Here is an 18,855-nt window from a genome sequence, read left to right as displayed (position 1 = left end):
CGAATGGCTGTGAACAGATGTTTGTTAAGCGTGCCGTGTTGCAGACATCGCACAGAGCCCTATCCACAGTTTTCCTCGAATCCTCCTAATCATTGCCTGTGACAGGCATGCAGATTCTTACCAAGCGAGCCCTATAAGCTGGATCCCTGTGCATACCTCAGTTCCTGACATGCATTAGGTCTCCATTAATAGTTTCTGGAAGCTTGAGAGGCAGAGGCAGGAGAATTGCCTTGAATTTGAGCTTAGCCTAAGTTAATTGATGATCATCTACCTTACAGAGAAGGAAGCAAGCTCGGAGAGGTCATCTAAGGTCATTCACTGGGTAAGTGGGGAACAAGAATTCACACCCATGTTGATCTGATTTCAACACCTATATCCTTCGTTATTGAACTCCATCAGGCATCAGGGGCAGAGCAGAGACTGAAGGACCAAGATGCACAGCCTGTACCTTTCCAGGACATTCCATCTGCAGACAAGCAGAAGGTACACAATGCAACGTGCATGATGGAACGGGAAGTCAACCATTCCAGGAACTGGGCAGGGCTTGTGCCAAGACCCAGAGGAAAGAGATCGCTGTCAAGCCTTTCACCAGTGGCTGAGTCTGGACTAGGACACGGGCTGCTGGAAACCTCTCATGTGTTCCATTATTCTACTTTGCAATGGACTTGATCCAGGCTAAGAGTTAGTGGAGCAGCATGAGCGGGGCGCCAGGTTGTGGGCGGAGCCTGGAGACCCCACTCCTGCTTCAGAGAGGGCCTGCTCCAGTCCCACATCCTGGCTGACCTCCCCCTGCCAAAATCCCAGGAACTCCTAGGCATGGGGCAGAAAGAATATCGGGGACAGGAGTGTGGACCCACCTCTTGTAAGCAGTCCCTGCAGTGGAGTGAGGGTATCACTGCTTGCTGAGGCCTGGACTTTCAGCATCCCTTGCATTACAGATTGTGTCTGGGGAGGTACAATGTGTCTTAAAACAAGGGGTGGGAGACAGGAATGGACACACCGGCAAGAAGGGGCCATATAGTCAATTGCTCTACCGCTGAACTACACTCTCCAAAGAGGAGCCCTGGCTAGCTGATAGCACAGGAGTGTCTGTTCTTCTTTAGGGATGCTGGGGAGGGGTCCCTATGTTAAGCAGAAGCTGCAGGGAATAGCAAGCTTCGGCATTTGTGGAGAGTAACTGTACATATGGGGGCCTGTCAGCCCAGCATCCTTCCTGAGCTGCTGGACCATCCCTGTCCCGTGGCCTGTTCTGTGATCTCCACCTACTGTGAGTCAGTGGGGTTCCCTGGTCCCTATCTCTGGCCTCAAAAACCAGAGGGGTGGGGTTGGAATACATAGAAAACCTTCTGCTTCAAAGAACAAAGCAAAGGAAAGAAGGAAGAGAAAGAGAAGAAGGAGAGAAAGGGAAGGGCACAAGCTCTCTTCTTCACCTGTAGGGGATGGCAAAGGGAGCCAGTGGTGTGCAGACCTGACAAGGAGGTGGTTCTGGGTAGCTATACCTGTCTGAGAGTGGAAGCTAATGGCTTCACTAAACACCTCTGGTGGGAGCCTTAAGGCCATACCAGTAGCCACCACCAAGGGCTAATTGCATGCTGGGTAGTCCCGTAAATCTCTACACACATCGTCATGCAGTCTCCCTGTGGGCTCTGAGACCAAAGCTAACACTGTCCCCCTTTTTAAACAGTGAGGAAACTGAGACTCTGGGAGGAATCCTTGCTTGTCACACAGCTTTGAAGTAAGCGTGCAGGATCTGTGTCTGGCCAATGCTTTGGCCATCAGATGCCAGGGTGCACACAATGCCAGTGCCACTTGTACTGATGATGGCAAAAACATCAGAGGAATATAAGGATTTTGCATAAGAATCCTCACTCCCTTGAGTATTCGTGGGCCATTTGCTTTAGTTCCCAAATGTTCACGCCCTATAAATGTGCCAACACTGTTTTAACCCTCAGGTACATAGCAACATAAAACACCTCCAAATTACTCCTCTCTGTAACTGATATTCTAGTGGGTGATGGAGGTGAGGGAGGGAGAACTAAATAAAAAAATATAAATATGAGGTGCCCATTGCCACTGGAAAAAGTAACGTGGATCAGAAATAAAGGTCAGCCCAATGTGCCTGGTGGGGCCTTCTGACTGTAAGATGGGCGGCCTCCACACTAAGACCGTATCACAGCAGCAGTGAAACCAGCAAGGAACGGACCTCACTGTGCCCTGGTCGGCAGGCCCAGGAAGTGCAAAGGCCCTGAGCTCGGTGCGTTTGGTCTGGTCAAAGAAGAACACAGCCTGCATGACTGATGCAGCATGCATGGGACATGAAGAGCAGGGGGATGCACAGGCAGGCTCCGCAGCATGCCAGCTGTCTGAGAAATATTGATAGCAACAATCCATGGAGCGCATTTCACACACCTGCGACTCAAAAAAAAAAAAACAAACCAAAAATCCTGCTACAGTAGGATTAATGCCGGACAAGGAATCCCACAGTGCATAGAGACAGCAGCTGCATTAGGGTGCCCAGAAACTGTGTAACAAGGAGAGGGCAATGCCAATGCAGAGAGGGAGGGCACCGGGTCAGCTTGAGCAGCAATGCTAGGAGCCAGGGCCACTTGGTGGAGGAGAGCTGGGGTTGCTGAGCCAGGGGATTGAGAGCAGATAGCAGTCGGCCAAGCCTCCTCTCCAAGATTTATTTCCCACCTTCTAGAAGATTCCAACCCTTCGTGCATCCTGCCGTCAGTGCCAGTCCAGGGACTCTGGGAGATAGGAGTCAGTGAAGTCAACGATTCCTCAGCTTCTCACACCCCGCACACTGGCAGAACTTCCTGTGTTCAGTGGGCTCCTGCCACCATTACCCTAGGGTTGCAGTCTTGGAGGACTGGTCCTGCTCTTAGCCTCCTTGTCACAGGGAGAGGCTTCAGCTCAGAGAGAGTAAGGGCCTTGCCAAGGTCACACAGTCTGTAGGTGACTCAGCTGAGACTTGAGATTGTGACTCTCACCAGGGGCATTGGGGGAACTGCAAAAAAAAGAAAGAAAGAAAGAAAGAGAGAGAGAGAGAGAGAGAGAGAGAGAGAGAGAGAGAGAGAGAGAGAGAAAGAAAGAAAGAAAGAAAGAAAGAAAGAAAGAAAGAAAGAAAGAAATTGGTGTTGATTGAGCCTTAAAGACAAAGCTGAAGAAGGAGGTGTGGATGAGCTCTGGATCCGGGAGAGGACAGAATCGGAGAGATGAAGGCTGAGAGAAGGCACGTACAGAGTAGAGCAGGGAGGCTTTGATACGAACTAGTATCAAAGATATAGAGATATCTGTCTCAAGGATGAAAGAGACAAACTGCATCCCAGACAAGACAGGCCTGTTATACAAGGGATGGGGGCGCTATAGCTTCCATTTTACAGATGAGAAAATCAGAGTAAGGGGAGACGGCAGGGGACTGGCAAAGGCCAGGGTCCCTGGTAGGAGGCAGAGTAGACCAGTCACGTAAACTTTCTCACTCTCTGGGCAACGATGAAGTAGACGATGAGGGAGTGCTGGAGCTGGGGACAAATCCAGGCCATCCAGACAGGGAGGGGGAGAAAGACTGAGGCTGGTGACTGTTTGCTCAGAGAGAGGCACTTTGCTAGCTCTGTGTATTGGTAGACAGCATCAGCTGGTCGGGTGTCAGGAGTCCTGGTGCCTCTTCCCACCCCCGCGGGCCCATCCATCCACCTGCAGCTTCACACTGCAATGATCCCGGGTCCCCTGGGTGGCTGAAGCGTGTGGGAGGAAGCAAAGGAGGTAAAAACCGCATGTCTCGCCTGGGATCTCAAGTCGGCAGTCTCCAGCGTCCGCAAACAGCATCCTCCCAGGCCCTCCCCCTCCCCCTGTGTGCGGATGGTACGCTCCGGTAAGCCTGGCCGGGCTGCAGTGGATGTTGCTAGAATCCACGCGGAGGAAGGAAGAGACGCAAGCAGGCTGCGGTGACCCAAGCGGCCACCCCTACTTCAAGGACCCCTTCCTTGAGAGACGACATCATGACCCAGGGAAAGGTAGGGGCATGTCCCTGCCTCCTGCACCATCCTCCGCTCTCTGGACCCCTGCCTCCCTGCCATTCTGAGAAAGCTTTCTGGACCACTTTAAGCATCCTCTGCGAGCTCCAGTGCAAAGATCCTTATGGTCTTTGCTGATGACAGAGGACCAAACAGCCCATTTCAAAGAATGGGCCTAGGACTTTTACCAATGCCCAGGGTCTCCTCGTCTGTCACCCACCCCTTGCTGTGGCATCACAACCCCTTCACAGGTGCCCTAGGCCCAGTTAGGAGTCAGAGTGGGAGAGGAAGGGAGGGAGAGAAGAAGGGAGAGGGAGGGAGGGAGGGAGGGAGGGAGAGAGAGAGAGAGAGAGAGAGAGAGAGAGAGAGAGAGAGAGAGAGAGAAAATCAGTCTTGCTTGGGGGTCAGGGTGAGTCTTGAGAGGCAATGCCTGTGTTTTACCTTCAGTGCTGGACTGACCCATCCACTTTAGGGTCATCTTTCACCCCCTCCAACACCACCTCCCAGCTCCCTTGATTATTCCACTCTGGATATCAGTATACATCCCCTATGGTTGGGCGTTACTATGGCAACCCTGTAGAAGGATGCTCTGATTTTTGTTTTTGTTTTGGCCAGACATGGGGACTAGATAGAATAAAAATGTATCCTCCCCTGCCCCCTCCTCATTCACACCTACGCATCCACATGCACACACATACACACACAAATACACATATACACACACGCATATACACATATACACCAAATTTAGGACTGAATTACATGGGAAGGACTGGGCAGAGCCTTCAGTAGTGCAGGAGGCTTATGTAACATCAACAGCCTGTGGAATTACACAACCACCAGGGCCTAGGGTGAAGAGGGAGAGTCCTCTAGCCCTCTGTTCAGAGGTGCTAAGGATTGGTCAGGGAAAACAGGAGGAGGCCCTCCCCACACCCCACTTTTTTCCTCTGGTACCAGCCTCAGAACTAATGGCATTTCTCCCCGGACCCACAGACCCCACTGTGTTCAAGCTTCTCAAAGGCCTCAAAATGATGTCATTGAGTGATACCACTTCCTGCCACTGGCCAGACGTCACTTGGGAATGCCTTATTTGAGAGGTGGTGGGGCCCCAGAGGTTCTGGGGACTAAGTGGAAGGGTAGAGGCTAAGGCAGCTTCCTTAGACGTGCTCCCTTCAGTCTATGTAATGAAGGGGGTCAGGGAGCCCTGAGGCAGGAGACCCTGAGCTGAGCATGGGAGCTGGAGCCTCCTCTTCCACCCCACCCCACTCCACCAGTCAGAAGCCGGCTCCGCTTTCTCTTCTGGTGGCACAAGTGCCTCCATTCCTCAGCCCCTTGCTCCTAGCACCCCCACAGGATATTTTAGGAGTTGGGGTGAAGTCCAGTGGGCTATAGAGGGATTGAAGTCAGGGGCCTCCTCGGTTGTCTCCCTGCAAGGGCCCCCCCATCTATCTCAGCAATCCTTCGGGGCCTCTGCAGCTATAGTGGTGCTTCTTGAGGCCAAGCCTTTCGTTGGCTTCTGTCCCAGTGTTTCCCTCCCTGACCCTCACCGCTGCCATCCCCTCACCAAGCTATCCTGTCCACTGTGGGCAGGGAGCAATCCTGGAGTTCCTGGTCGCCCTGAGCTCAGGTCTCCCTGGGTCTCAGTCCCTTGTCTCGTAGGAAGGAAGCATCTAAAGCAGTTGTCTTCTTCAGCCCTCCAGCGAGGACGACACTGCTCTTGTTTCTGTGGGGCCTGCTCTCCCTTTGCCCCCCAGGCTCTCCCCATCCCACCCTCCAGTATTTCTAGCCCAGTAGAAAGCACCTGTGCCCCAGGATGGAGCCTGAGCCCCCGCAGCCCTACTTCTGGCACCTGGGACTTGGCATGTCTCTCTTTCTGTCTGAGTCTGGGTTTCCTTATCTTGAAATTGGCCGAATAGCTGGGCGTGATGGTGTCCAGCTTTAACCCCAGCACTTGAGAGGTGGAAGCAGGCGGATCTCTGTGAGTCTGAGGCCAGCCTGGTCTACAGAGTGAGTTCCAGGACAGCCAGGGCTACATAGGGAGGCCCTGTCTCATAAACAAGCAAACAACATCAAAACGATGATGATGTAAAATAAAACTGGATGAATACAGTGAGCAAATTGGGAGACAATAAAATGGGAGGACCTTTTGTTCAATAATAGATCTCCTATGGGTCGGGACGTTCCGGAGCACAGGGTACTGTAGGACAGCAGAGGCCCAGTCCTCTCCCCAGCTGGTCATGACCTCCATGACACTCTCGTAAATTTTCTGTTTCCTGTCTTTATCTTTCCCCACACCTCCTGAGCTCACTTCTGTGGCTCTGAACTCGGGGGTGGGTCTCGTCTGTTCCACTTCTTAGCACAGTTTGGAAGAACACCGAGGCAGATTCCAGGAATCCAGGGACTGCCCCTAGTGATCGTACCACCTGTATGATCTCTCTCTGCGTCTACTCTCCAGCTCTCTGTGGCTAACAAGGCCCCCGGGACTGAGGGGCAGCAGCAGACAAACGGCGAGAAGAAGGAGGTTCCAGCAGTACCCTCGGCGCCACCCTCCTATGAGGAGGCCACCTCTGGAGATGGGCTGAAGTCAGGGACCTTTCCCCAAGCCCCCACGGCTGTGCCTCTCCATCCAAGCTGGGCCTATGTGGATCCCAGTAAGTCTCTCAGCCACCAGAGGCTGGAGGGGTGGAGGGAGTGCTGGGCAGAAGGAAGTCACCCAGACCCCACTTGTATGGTGTGGTTGTGCAGCACACTGTTGTGGGAGGCTTCGGAGGGTTCTCCTGAGGGTTGGTCAAAGAGAACTCTAGGAGAGAAGAGAAGGAGTGTCTAGTCGGGGTGCTCTCAGCTCTACAAACCACTGAGCTAAGCCAATTGGAGCAGACGGATAAGGGACAAAAGCCAAGTTCCCCGTCTAAAAAGACCCTCCTAGAGGAAGGGACACGGACCCGCGACTGGGAGAGAGGAGAGGGCAGAAAGGCAGTGTAAGGCCATGCTGCGGCCATGACCTTGGCTGTGCCAGTGCCCCAGTGGGGTACAGCGTTCATATTGTGACTGGCCTGAAAACTCAGCAGGGCCAGGCCCCTATAAGGCCTAGGGTTCTCAGAGGTTAAGGGGTGGGGACTCCCCTCCCAACCAGTGTTATTATCTCCCTGCCATTCCTCCAGGTTTTGTAGGGGCAGGCACAGTGTGGGGTAGGTGTGTGGGAGTTAGCCTACATGGCTGGCCAGATGTAAGTCACCAACATCTTTGCCAATAGTGACAGTTCTGGGATCCCAGCAGCAGGGTTGGTCAAAGAGAACTCTAGGAGAGAAGAGAAGGAGTGTCTAGTCGGGGCGCTCTCAGCTCTGACTGAGCAGACTGCAAGGACTTTTGTCACAGGCTGTGAGGAGGGACCCATGAGTCCTCAGCTCCATGCTAGTGAGATGGCTCAGCAGGTAAATGCACCTTGCCACCAAAAAGCTGATGACCTAAGTTCCATCCCAGGATTTCAGGGCAGACGCTGGAAGGAGAGAGCTGATGCCTGGAAGTTGACCTCTGACCTCCACATATGCATCATAGCACGTATGCACCCAAATTATAAACACATGCACACTTGTGTGCATACAGTCACACGTGCACTTGTGTATAATAATAAATAACATTTTTTAAGTTTAATTTTTCAGACTTTTCAGGGTTTGTGGCAGCTCCCTTGCTGCCCCCTCCCCCACGGCTTGCAAAGTTCTAGAAGGCTCTGAGAACAATGCCCTGGCACAGCCTCTGCCCACAGAGCCCCTGCTCGTAAGGAGCAAGTGGCCACCATGGTCCGTGCCTTTTCTAAGAATACTCCTTGGTCCAGAGCCCAGCTGCCCCACTCCAACGTGACCTACTGGAAGGTCAATGAAGGTGTGGTGGGGATTCCATACCTCTCATTTCTCCTGCCCTGGTTGCTGGAATGGACACTTTCCTAAGGAATATCCTCTCAGGAGCTATGGTGGAAGGGAGGCCCATCCTTGCAGTCAGCAGGTGACAAACATTTCCTAGTGCAGCCTGGGAAATGTCAGGGAGGCGCTCCTTCCTGGGGAAGCAGTCTGTCCATGGCTATGCCTCCCCGTGGTGACCGTCAGTTCATGCTTGCCATAGTGCCTCAGGAGCAGGGGGGGGGCAGAGAGTTGGGTAGCTCCCTGCCCTACCTATTTTGGGCTTTTAAGGCTTCTGAAGTGTTTCTCTCCAGCCCCACTGTCAAACACTGCCTTTGGTCCACCCCTGCCCACATTTGCCCACCCCTGCCCATCACCCATCTGGCACCCTGGTTGCTTCTTGCTCTCTCTACTCTATCTCTGTTCTATCTCCCATCCTCTCCCTCCACAATGGTTGGGACTCTGGGGCACCAAGCTCCACCATACAAATCCCCCTTCCTTCTTGTGTCCCCATTCCCCTCCCTGGACACTTCAGCTCCCATGACAAAGAATCAGCAAGGGACAGTCAATTGTCAGTAGCATGGGGCTGAGGACTTAGGGGACCCTCCTCACAGCCTGTGACAAAGTCCTTGCAGTCTGCTCAGCCAGTCTGCTGGGATCCCAGAACTGTCACTACCAGCAGAGACGTTGGTGACTTACATCTGGCCGGCCAGCCAGGGAAGGGTTCCTATAACCACTCAGAGCTCTGAAGAGGTTCCTGAGTTAGCACGTGAGGAGGCAGAACAATGGATGACACTCAGAAAGCACTGAGCAGGCAGGGTCCAGGGCACGAAGGCAGGTAACTGAACAGAGGCAGTCGGCTGAGAGAGTGGTAGGGAGAACTGTCACGGCCGGCGAGGCTGGAGGACTCCGCTCACCCCGGCATTGTTAAAGGAACTTAAACTTGCCTGGCATGGTGGTGCATGTACCTGGTGCTCAGGAGATGGGAATGGGAGAATTAGAAGTTCAAGGTCGTCCTCAACCACATAGTGAGTTCAAGACCAGCCTGGTCTGCTTCAGATCATGTCTCAAAACAAAGACCTTGAACCTGAGCAATGTGCAGAAGAAGAGCCATTGAGGAGCTCCAACAGGGCAGTGGTGTGGCCATCTTTGAGGGACCAAGGCAGAAGCTGTTGCTGGGGAAAGGGAAGGATAACCAGACCTGATGGGGGCAGTAGGCAAGGGCTAAGGCGGTGTGGTCCCCACCAGGCACAGAACATGCAGACTTTCCATTTTATTTAATTTGGTCCCTGTGAAGCGGGCCTGTTGCCCACACCAGGAGACTCAGAGCAGGCCTATGATGGCTTGGGTGATGCAGATTGTCCCACGGATTGGCAGACCCGTCTGTGGCTCTGATTAGCTGTGGGGGTCTTTATTCCTGCAAAAGCCAGAGCTTTGGGACCAGGCCTGCACCCCTGCCCATTCCTTTGTCTCCTTTCCCACAAGTCAGCCTCCGTTGACTCTGGTGTGCAGTTGAGCACCAGCAAGCCTAGCTCCTCCACCGGGCCTTTGATCCCAGCCTGTGGGTCCCAGAACAGTCAGAGTCAGGATCGCCAGTCCTCAGACACTGGCCAGGAGGACTGGGCGTCCAGTGTTGATTCACAGGAGCTGAAGTGTCCAGCAAGGGACACTAGAGGAAAAGGGACATTTGTATGGTGGAGCTTAGCTCCCAAAGCCCCAACCATGGTGAGGGAGAGGACGGGCAATATAGCTCATTCCTGGGGTCACAGCAGGGAGAACGAGAAGTGATCAGGATGACAGCTGTGGAGTGGGCAGGGTGGGGGCCAGTGGAGCTGGAGAGAAAGGCATCAGAAGCCTCGGGAGCCAGGCTGGCCTGAGCTGGGCGGGCAGGGAACTCACACCCTCCGCCCACCTACCCAGGCAGCAGCTCCAGCTACGAAGCTTTCCCCACAGGAAACCATGAGCTCTTCACCACCTTCAGCTGGGATGACCAGAATGTTCGCCGGCTCTTCATCAGAAAGGTAACCACCTCTCCCGTGCTCTGGGGTGGGGGGCAGGGTGAAGGGTCTGGCGCCCTGTGCTGGACCCCTGCAAGGTCCTTGGCCCAGCCTCTGTCTGCAGGGCGACCTTTCCCCCTCTCACGCCACCCCAGCCCGTGGCTCCTCTTGGCATGTGCTTCCGAGGTTTCACCCAGAGCCCTTGCTCCATGTCCCCTGGGCTCCTTGGTCGGCTGCACCTGAGGGTCCGGTGCCTTTATTGCCCCTCCACTTGTCTCAATCTGCCCAGTGACCCCTATGAAGGAGGGTGAAAGTGTCCGATAGGTAGGTCTAGGTTCAAAGGAGTCCCTGGGAACTGGGGTCTCTCGGGAACCCCCACATGATCGTCCCCTCCCCCAGGTCTATACCATCCTGTTGGTCCAGCTGCTGGTGACCTTGGCTGTTGTGGCTCTCTTTACCTTCTGGTGAGTTGGCGATGGAGACTGACATCTTCCAGGAGGGCCATGGGCAGGCTCAGGGCAGGGGGACACCATATAACCTCTCTTGGGATGTCCACTTGGATAGATGAGGGTCAGTGGACACCCTCATACTGGAGGGGAGGAACGTTGGGTGTACACCACTCAAGAAGTCCCCAGTGTCGGGTGGGCCCTGTGAGGTGTCACTTGGCTCTGCTCCACAGTCACCCAGCCAGTCCCCCCAGTCACCCCCTTCCTCTCTCTGAGTCTATGTGGGGCAGGTACAGACACTGAACACAAACAGACCGGGGCCAGCCTCTGACTCTGCTCGCCTTTCCCTACAGTGACGTCGTGAAGGACTACGTCCAGGCCAACCCAGGCTGGTACTGGGCATCCTAGTGAGTACGCCCCCAGATGCCTTCCTTGGCATGCTGTGCTCTGTTGATGGATCCACACCCCAGGGGGAAGCCTTCAAAGACCCCAAGCACGGTCAGGGGCCACCTTGGAGTTGTTTAGATCTGACAGGACAAGGGGAGGAAGGACACAGGTTGACTAGGGCCTGGATGGAGAGCGCCAGTAACTTGACACTATGAGGGAAGGGACCGGAACACCTTGGCCTTCTCTAATGACAATGTTGGTACTCTTAGTAACATTGTTATTAATGCTTATGAAATTATTAATCATAAGAGCCACCACTTAAAGAATACCTAATTAAGGGCTGGGCATTGTTTCGTGTGCTTGATGTACAGTATTGCATTTGATTCTCAAATCTACTAGGTATGATTACCTCAGAAAACCTTAAGGCTCAGAGAAGTTGGGTAATTTGCCCAAGGTCACACAGCTAGTCAGCGGTGGAGCTGGGTTCAAGTTAAGGCTTGTGTTCTTAATCCCTTTGCTCGTCAGTCTCTCTTCCGCCCTCCAGCTACTTGGCTTCTGCCGGTCCTATATACCGTGTTCCTTAAGGAGGATTCTGGAGGTTTAGGTGGTTTGGACCCTCCTTTCTGATAACGAAGGAATAATTTTGGATACTTCCGGACCAGAACCACCCTAGAGTCAGAAAATTGCTCTCTCCATGGTCCCTGTTGGCCTTCAGTGTGAGCCAGCTCTGCACAGGGACTAGTGGGAAGGAGGCCTCTGCCTGGAAGGCGATGAGCCATGCAGAGGCGCTGGCAGAGGCGGTGGGGGCAGACCACCGTGCACCACGGCTGCAAGAGAAGAGTGACTGGAGTAGAAAACATGACAATGAGAACACTGAGGTGTGTCCGCACACTAGGGGCTAGACTGGCAGACAGGAAGAAGGCCGTCTCTGAGCAGTGTGGCCCTTGTGGGCTAAGCATCGAGGGAGAGCATGGCAGAGGAGTTGCACACTGACTGGCCCAGCCTGTTCTTCCATAGGGACCAAGTGCAGAGCTGAACTCAGCCCAAAGTCCTAGGCACCACCAGAGCCTAGAGTGGCCTTACAGTCAGGCTTAGAGTTGGCACAGCGGGCAACGGGCTTATCAGTGAGGAAACTTCCCAGGATTCTGGAGGTGAGGACATTTATACACAGAACCTTTCCGAGGGCACAGGACAGAGGGGCAGTCGGCATCCCAGGAGGGAGTGCTGAGTCTGAGGAGTTGGGAGGCACTGTGCGTACAGCTAATGAGGCCCCGGGGACTGCCACCTTGGCCAGCCCACACAGCAGGTTGGCATGGCTCCCAGCACGTCAGCACTGTCTAGAAGGCTCGGGGCCCCTGAGACCGTGGGTATTGTGTGCTGGACCCTCTTCTATGAGTCTTTGGGGTGCTATGTGTAGTGGTGGGAACAGCTTGGAGTACATTGGATCACACTGAGGAGGAAGTGGGAGGGGGGGTGAGTTTCTGGCCTTGGAATGGTGTCCCAAGTGGAGAGCAGTGACACCCTGGGGTGGGAGCAGGGGAGAGGTGGGGAGGGGCCTGGACTGTGCTCTCCCTGTGATGCTCTGAGGTGGGAGCAGGGGAGAGGTGGGGAGGGGCCTGGACTGTGCTCTCCCTGTGATGCTCTGAGGTGGGAGCAGGGGAGAGGTGGGGAGGGGCCTGAACTGTGCTCTCCTGGGAAGCAACAAAGCCCTGGTGCTGCTGGGCTCTCCCCCACCAGTATGCCTCCTCTTCCTGCATAGGCCTCCCTGAGGATCTAGCCTGCCCTCCACACCCTCCACTCTCCTACGTCCTATCGGGTCTCACGCCAGCCCAGCGTATCAAATGCTCCCTGAGGGCTCCCTTGTTTGTCTCTTCCTGCTGAAACAACATTCATAACAGTGAGAATAAAACAGCTCTTTTCTATGCACGAGGCGCCATGCCAAGGGTTTGACGTATAGTTTTCAACCCTCCTTTTAATAACCCTGCCAAGCAGGTGCTGTTACAGTCTCCATTTCACAGATGAGGAAATTGAGGCAGAGAGGAGCTGCTTCCTGGGCATCAGAGCCAGGTAGAAAGCTGGAACTGCTTAACGGCCACATTGCTTGCCCACTGCAGTCTGCTGACCCTAGCCCCGGGGACAAGCGAGGGCAAGTCAGCTGGGAGTGGCCAACCCTGACACTACACCAGTGTCCCAGGCCCTGGGGCTGAGGCTTCAACACGAAACCCAACTGTTCTGGCTCACACAACCCCGCCCTCTCCTGCCCCAGCCGCTCTAGCTTTCTCAGGGTCCCTGTCGTCTCTCTTCACTGGGTTCTTGCCCTATTGTCTGATTGCTCCCATGAGCACGATGCCTGTGGCAGAGCAGAGGGTGAGAGAAGAGCGGGCAGAGGAAGAGAAGTGTAAGGCTAGACCTGGGGAGGGGGTGGCTCGTGGAAGCTGTCAGTCAGCCAGCTTCTAATGACAGAAAGCAGCTCCCATCCACGAGTCCAACCCGGTGCCAAGCCCGTGCTAAGTGTGTCATCTGCACCCTCCCACCAGGTCTCCCAGCTGGGGAGCAGTCTTCCTGTTCTGCACAGCAGGAGATTGGGACTGGCTAGTAAACCCTTGCCCATGGCCACAGACTCGTAGCAGGGACGGGACAGGACTTCCAGTACCAGACCAGACTCCAGCTCCAAAGCTGCACCATGGTCTTGGAATCCTGAGTCTCTCTGTCCTTCCCTCTGATGCCCATCTTCAGGGCTGAGGAGCTAGGGAGCAGGAGAAAAGGACATGAGGCTCTTGCCCTCGGGAAGCTTCCAGTCTGGCCAGGGCGACAGGAGGCACACAGCCAAATGTTCTGTTTTTGTCGTAGTTATTGAAGTGACCGAGCAGTGACTCAAGTGAGACCATAAGGAGCAGGGCACGTTTCACCAGGGATAGGAGGCTTCTCCTGTCCCACGTGTCCAGGGTGGGCCCAGCTCTGGCACCTGGCATCCAATTGCAGAGGAATCTCCAGGTCGTAAGCTTTCATTCCTGCACTGCCTGTTTTGTTATTGCTTCCATTAGGCTTTTCCATGGCACCCAGAAATATTTTAAGAGTGTCCACTGGGTGTCAGGCTCCAGGTTAAATGGCAGGAAAAAGAAGTAAGTTGCAAGTAGGGGATCAGGGGTCTGTCTGAGGCAGGGGTAAGCCAGGCAGAAGAGGGAATCTCTGTCCTGCCAGCGGACAGTGGGCATGTTTTGAGGGTGCAGAACAGGCTGTGATGAAAAGGGCAGTGTGGTAGCAGCAGAGGAGCCGGCGGTGGGCAGACTGTGCTGCAGGCATTGCCAAGTCTCCTGGGAAAACGTGATCTGATTGGCCTGTAGTGTCCTGGTAAAAGGCTGGGCTGAAGGCAGGAAGACACAGTCCCAGCCAGGGAGAGAAGAGAAAGAGGTGACCCAACATCAAAGGGAGGCGGGAGAGATGGAGGGAAGAGTGAGGTCTGAGTGGGAGGCTGAGCAGATTTAGGTAATTAATTGGGTGTGGCAGGGCGAGTGCCAACGATGATGCTGAAGCCTCTGGCTGGGCGGCTTGACGGCTGCATGGTGTCCTGGGCACGGGGGGGTTCAGGGGCAGAGAGAATGCAGAGCTCAGCTCTAGACCATTGAACTTGATGCGTTTCTGAAGAGCCACTGCTGACTGGAACATCTACTTGGCTGCCCAGTCTAGTGCTGAGAAGGGGCAGTGAGAACCCATCCTAAGGTATGGGCTCACCATTGGGGTGAGCGCGCCTACCTGGGGAGAGCAGGACAGGAGAGGAGTCTGCCTTGAAGAAACCAGCTCCTAATGAGGAGGAGTGGCCAGGAAGGAAGGAGGGAATCCAGAAGTGTGTCATTGTGGAAGCAGGGAAACAATAGGAGTGACCAGACATTGAGAAGTCGGGTAATGTAAGGACCAGCGAGTGACAACTGAACTCAACAAGGTCACCCTGATGTGATCAGGCCAGCTCTCATTACGTGGGGCCGAGGCCAGGCGGTTGGGCAAGCTGAGGAGATGGAGAAGAGGCGCTGAGTGGAGAACCCAGAGGGTGCAAAGTAGCTGGAGCTAGAAATAGGGGAGATGCTGAGGAAGACGGGCAGAGTCCAAGGAGGTTGACACGGGAAAAGAGGTGACCCCCCCAGGAGTGTTAATGTAAGCCGTCACTGGGCTTTTGAGGGCCCGGGACCCAAAACCCAGGTCATGGGGATGAGGGACAGGAAGTCTGGGAGCGCCACGTGAGGTTTTCAGGTGATGGGCCAGAAACCACAGGAGCCGCACCTCGTTATCTCTGATCTTTCTGGAGCATAGCAGAGAGTGAGGCAGCCTGGGAGGTTTGGGGAAGGAGGAGGCTGTTTGGAATTGCTGTTATGGAGGGCAGGTGAGACGCTGAAGGGATGGGGAAAGAAAGGGCTGCAGGGCCATGCTGAAGGCCTGCTGAGGGTGGAGGCCATGCCCTGAGAGGCAAACTGTCTTCAGAACTTGGTCTCTGTCTTCCATGCCTGGTCTTTGCCCCTTGCTTTCCAGAAAACTCTGAGCAGCCAACCCCCTCTAGCCACTTCCCACTGGACATGACTACCTGATCCAGAAGCTGATTCCACTTCCTGCTCTGCCAGGCCATGCTGAGCCCACAACCTGGTAGGGTAGAGCAATAAAAAACAGCTAACAGGATGGCTGCAGGTAGCGACGAGAGAGGCAGTGTGTGGCAGTGGTTGGAAGGTCACTACCTGCAACTGGAGAACCGAGGTCTCAGTCCTGCAGCAATAGGACAGCTTCGTGACCTTGGACAAGTCACTGACCTCCTCTGTAAAGGAGAACATGGTTCATAAAGAAGGAGGAATCATATCAATATTTATTAAACACTGTCAAGGCAAACAAACATCAAACCCTGTTCCCCTAACCTATGTGTAGATTCCAGACCAGCCAGAGGGACACAGTGAGATCTTGTCTCAGAAACTATAAATAAATAACAAATAAAAAGCTGCCCAGTACACAAAATATATTCTATGGTAGCATTTAGTTTGGTTTATATTTACCTACTATTTTGGAGGCAGGGTCTCACATGGAGTGGGATGGCCTCAGACTCCATAATTAGATCAGGATGACGCTGAGTCCCTGATCCTCTCACCTGTACCGCCTGAGTGCTGGGATTGCATCACCACGCAATGATGCCTGGCATGAACTTTTTTTTTTTGTAATGCATATGGGTGCGTACATGTGTGCCCATGGATTGGTATGGTGTATATGTGTCCATGTGCATATGGAGGCTGGAAGCCGATTTTGGGTGTCGTCCTCAGGAAAGCTGTCCAACTCCTTTGAAACAGAGCATCTCATTGGCCTGGAGCTTCCCAGTGAGACTAGACTGGCTGGCTATCAAGCTGCTCTCCAAAAAGCCTCCTCTCTTTGCCTCTCCAAGTGCTGGGATTCCAAGAGCATGCCACCATGTCCAGCATTTTCTCCTGGGTTCTAGGAACTTAAGACAGGTTCTCATGCTTGCTGGCCACTCACTTTTCCCACTGAGTTACCCCCACCCTCAGTCCCTGTATGTGACTGAGTGATCTATTCAGGCCCTGGAGAATGAATTTTCTTTTTCTTTCTTTCTTTCTTTCTTTCTTTCTTTCTTTCTTTCTTTCTTTCTTTCTTTCTTCCTTTCTTTTCCTTCCTTCCTTCTTTCCTTTCCTTCCTTCCTTTCTTCCTTTCTTCCTTCCTTTCTTTCTTTTTTGTTGTTTTTGTTTGTTTTGTTTTTTTGAGACAGCGTTTCTCTGTAGCTTTGGGGCCTGTCCTGGAACTAGCTCTTGTAGATCAGGCTGGTCACGAACTCACAGAGATCCGCCTGCCTCTGCCTCCTGAGTGCTGGAATTAAAGGCGTGCGCCACCACCGCCTGACGGGGGATGAACTTTCTCACTAAGGTTTCTTAGCCAGGTGGGGCGATGCAAGTCTGCAGTGTCAGAACACTAAAGGCTAAAGTAGGAGGATCACTGAGAGTTCAAGGCTAGCCTGGACTACACAGTGAGATTCTGCCTCAGAAAACACACAAACAACAGCAAAGGTCTCTGAGGCTACTTGGGTTGAATGTTGAGAAACAGCAGACTGTCGCTCCCAAGATTAAATGTGCTAGAAGTGGGCTGCTTGTCCCACCAACCACCACGTCTCCTTTGGGAATTGGGCTACCATCCTGCCCATTGCCCAGTCCGAGGATATCCATGCCCTCCCCTCTGCTCTTGCCCTCCTGCCTGGTGCAGTTTGGGGAGGGGTGGCAGAGTAGGATCATCTGGGACTAGGCAGAGGCCCCAGGAGAGACCTGAGAGATTTGCTCACCTCTCTCTCTCTCTCTCTCTCTCTCTCTCTCTCTCTCTCTCTCTCTCCCATAGTGCTGTGTTCTTTGCAACTTACCTGACTCTGGCTTGCTGCTCTGGACCCAGGTATGATCATGACTGGGGGAACTGTTAGTAGGACCTTAAAAATCTGCTCTGAGCCCTGCCTTCCACCAGGGGGCTGTGGTCCCTGAGAAGGCCTCATTCCTCTCTGAACTGCAGCCCCTCTGCCCTTGACTTCATGTCTCAGGTGGATGGGACAATGGGGACTAAGAGGGTTTGGATGAAGGGAGAGGTTCCACCGTGTGCACAGAGCCCTGCAGGCTCGAATGTCCTCTGAGGCCCATGGTTTGCCTTGCAGGAGACACTTCCCTTGGAACCTGATTCTGCTGGCCATCTTTGTAAGTGACTGGGGTGAACTGGGGACAGATGCTGAGTGGGGACAGAGGAAGGACAGGGGCAGCATGGGGATTGAGAGTCTCAACTGGGGATATCAATATAAGGTTCTTGGTGGAACAGAGGTGTCGAACCTCTCTCCTACCAGAACACTCCACCCTTCCTTTCTGAATGTGATGAAGCCCTTATGTGTCCAGTCTCTTGTCTGGGAAGATTGTGTGGGACTTCCAACCAGAATTAGGAAGAGTTGGGATTCTCATGGGAAGAAAAAGGCTGCCTATGAGATAAAGGGACAGCTAGCCGGAGTGCCTGTGAGCTGGATAGGAGCCTGAGAGTGCCCAAACCCCCACGTCCACACGCGGGAGCACTCCTTCACCCTGCGGGAGCACTCCTTCACCCTGTGGGAGCACTCCTCCACCCTGCAGGAGCATTCCTCCACCCTGCAGGAGCACCCCTCCACCCTGCAGGAGCATTCCTCCACCCTGCAGGAGCACCCCTCCACCCTGCAGGAGCACTCCTTCACCACACAGGAACACTCCTTCACCATACAGGAGTACTCTTTCACCATACAGGAGCACTCCTTCACCACACAGGAGCACTCCTTCATCCTGCAGGAGCATTCCTTCATCCTGCAGGAGCACTCCTTCACCCTGCTCTCTTTCAGACCCTGTCCATGGCCTATCTCACTGGGATGTTGTCCAGGTAAAAGGGGCAAGGGCGTCCTAGGCAGGCATGCAGCCAGAGTCTGGCCATACCTGAAGGGAACACCCCCAATACATCTTTCTGGGGGAGCCATTGGATGGGGGGAGGAACTCGAACAGACAGGCCACTTTGGCCTAGAGTCGCCTTAGGCACTACACGGCCAGTGACTCTAAGACCCAAGCAAGTCTTAGTTGGGGTGAGGGATGGCAGAGTGTAAGATGGTGTTACCCAAGCTGTGACTATAAAACCTCGGGGTCCTGGTGGTGTCATTACCTGTAAACTGCCCTCAGACACCAACATTCTAGACCCTTCACCCCGTTGATGAGTGCTCATGAACAGAGAAGCCTGGGAAAGCTGAGAGTGGGAGGTTCTGGGAACGGGGCAGGCTGGGACCACAGGTCACGAAGTCACCTTCTGGCAGAAAAGGGCCATCCTGAGGGGGGGTGGGGAGTCGGGAACCCCACTGACCCCGTGTCTGTCCTCAGTTACTACAACACTACTTCTGTGCTGCTGTGTCTGGGGATCACGGCCCTTGTCTGTCTGTCAGTCACCATCTTCAGCTTCCAGACCAAGGTCAGCCCCGGGGCCTGTGGGCAGGGGAGGGCGTGCGGGTCAGGGATCCACGTGGGGTCTCGGGGCCTGTGGGCAGGGAAGGGCGTGCGGGTCAGGGATCCACGTGGGGCCCCGGGGCCTGTGGGCGGGGGAGGGC

At 54.1% G+C, this 18,855-nt stretch overlaps 1 protein-coding gene across 4 annotated transcripts in view; it reads left to right on the top strand.

Moving 5' to 3' along the window:
- Window positions 1-3,627: 3,627 nt before the first annotated feature.
- The window catches only part of Faim2 (Fas apoptotic inhibitory molecule 2), a 33,374-nt gene continuing 18,146 nt past the window's right edge, over window positions 3,628-18,855 (top strand). The window contains exons 1-9 of one of the 4 annotated variants that reach the window (XM_048444592.3): window positions 3,628-4,016; window positions 6,472-6,667; window positions 9,830-9,930; window positions 10,306-10,370; window positions 10,706-10,759; window positions 17,106-17,156; window positions 17,410-17,449; window positions 18,109-18,146; window positions 18,632-18,719. In XM_048444592.3, coding sequence (XP_048300549.3) covers window positions 4,002-4,016; window positions 6,472-6,667; window positions 9,830-9,930; window positions 10,306-10,370; window positions 10,706-10,759; window positions 17,106-17,156; window positions 17,410-17,449; window positions 18,109-18,146; window positions 18,632-18,719 — 648 coding nt within the window. In that variant the 5' untranslated portion in view covers window positions 3,628-4,001. Of the gene's footprint in view, window positions 4,017-6,471; window positions 6,669-7,773; window positions 7,896-9,829; window positions 9,931-10,305; window positions 10,371-10,705; window positions 10,760-17,105; window positions 17,157-17,409; window positions 17,450-18,108; window positions 18,147-18,631; window positions 18,720-18,855 lie in introns of those variants that run through there. The other 3 variants (XM_087899275.1, XM_048444593.3, XM_048444594.3) reach the window with 3 other exon arrangements.

This window comes from Myodes glareolus, chromosome 19 (assembly GCF_982192425.1).
Source record: "Myodes glareolus chromosome 19, mMyoGla1.1, whole genome shotgun sequence".
Classification (NCBI taxonomy): Eukaryota; Metazoa; Chordata; class Mammalia; order Rodentia; family Cricetidae; genus Myodes; species Myodes glareolus.
This window is presented reverse-complemented; position numbering and strand designations above follow the sequence as displayed.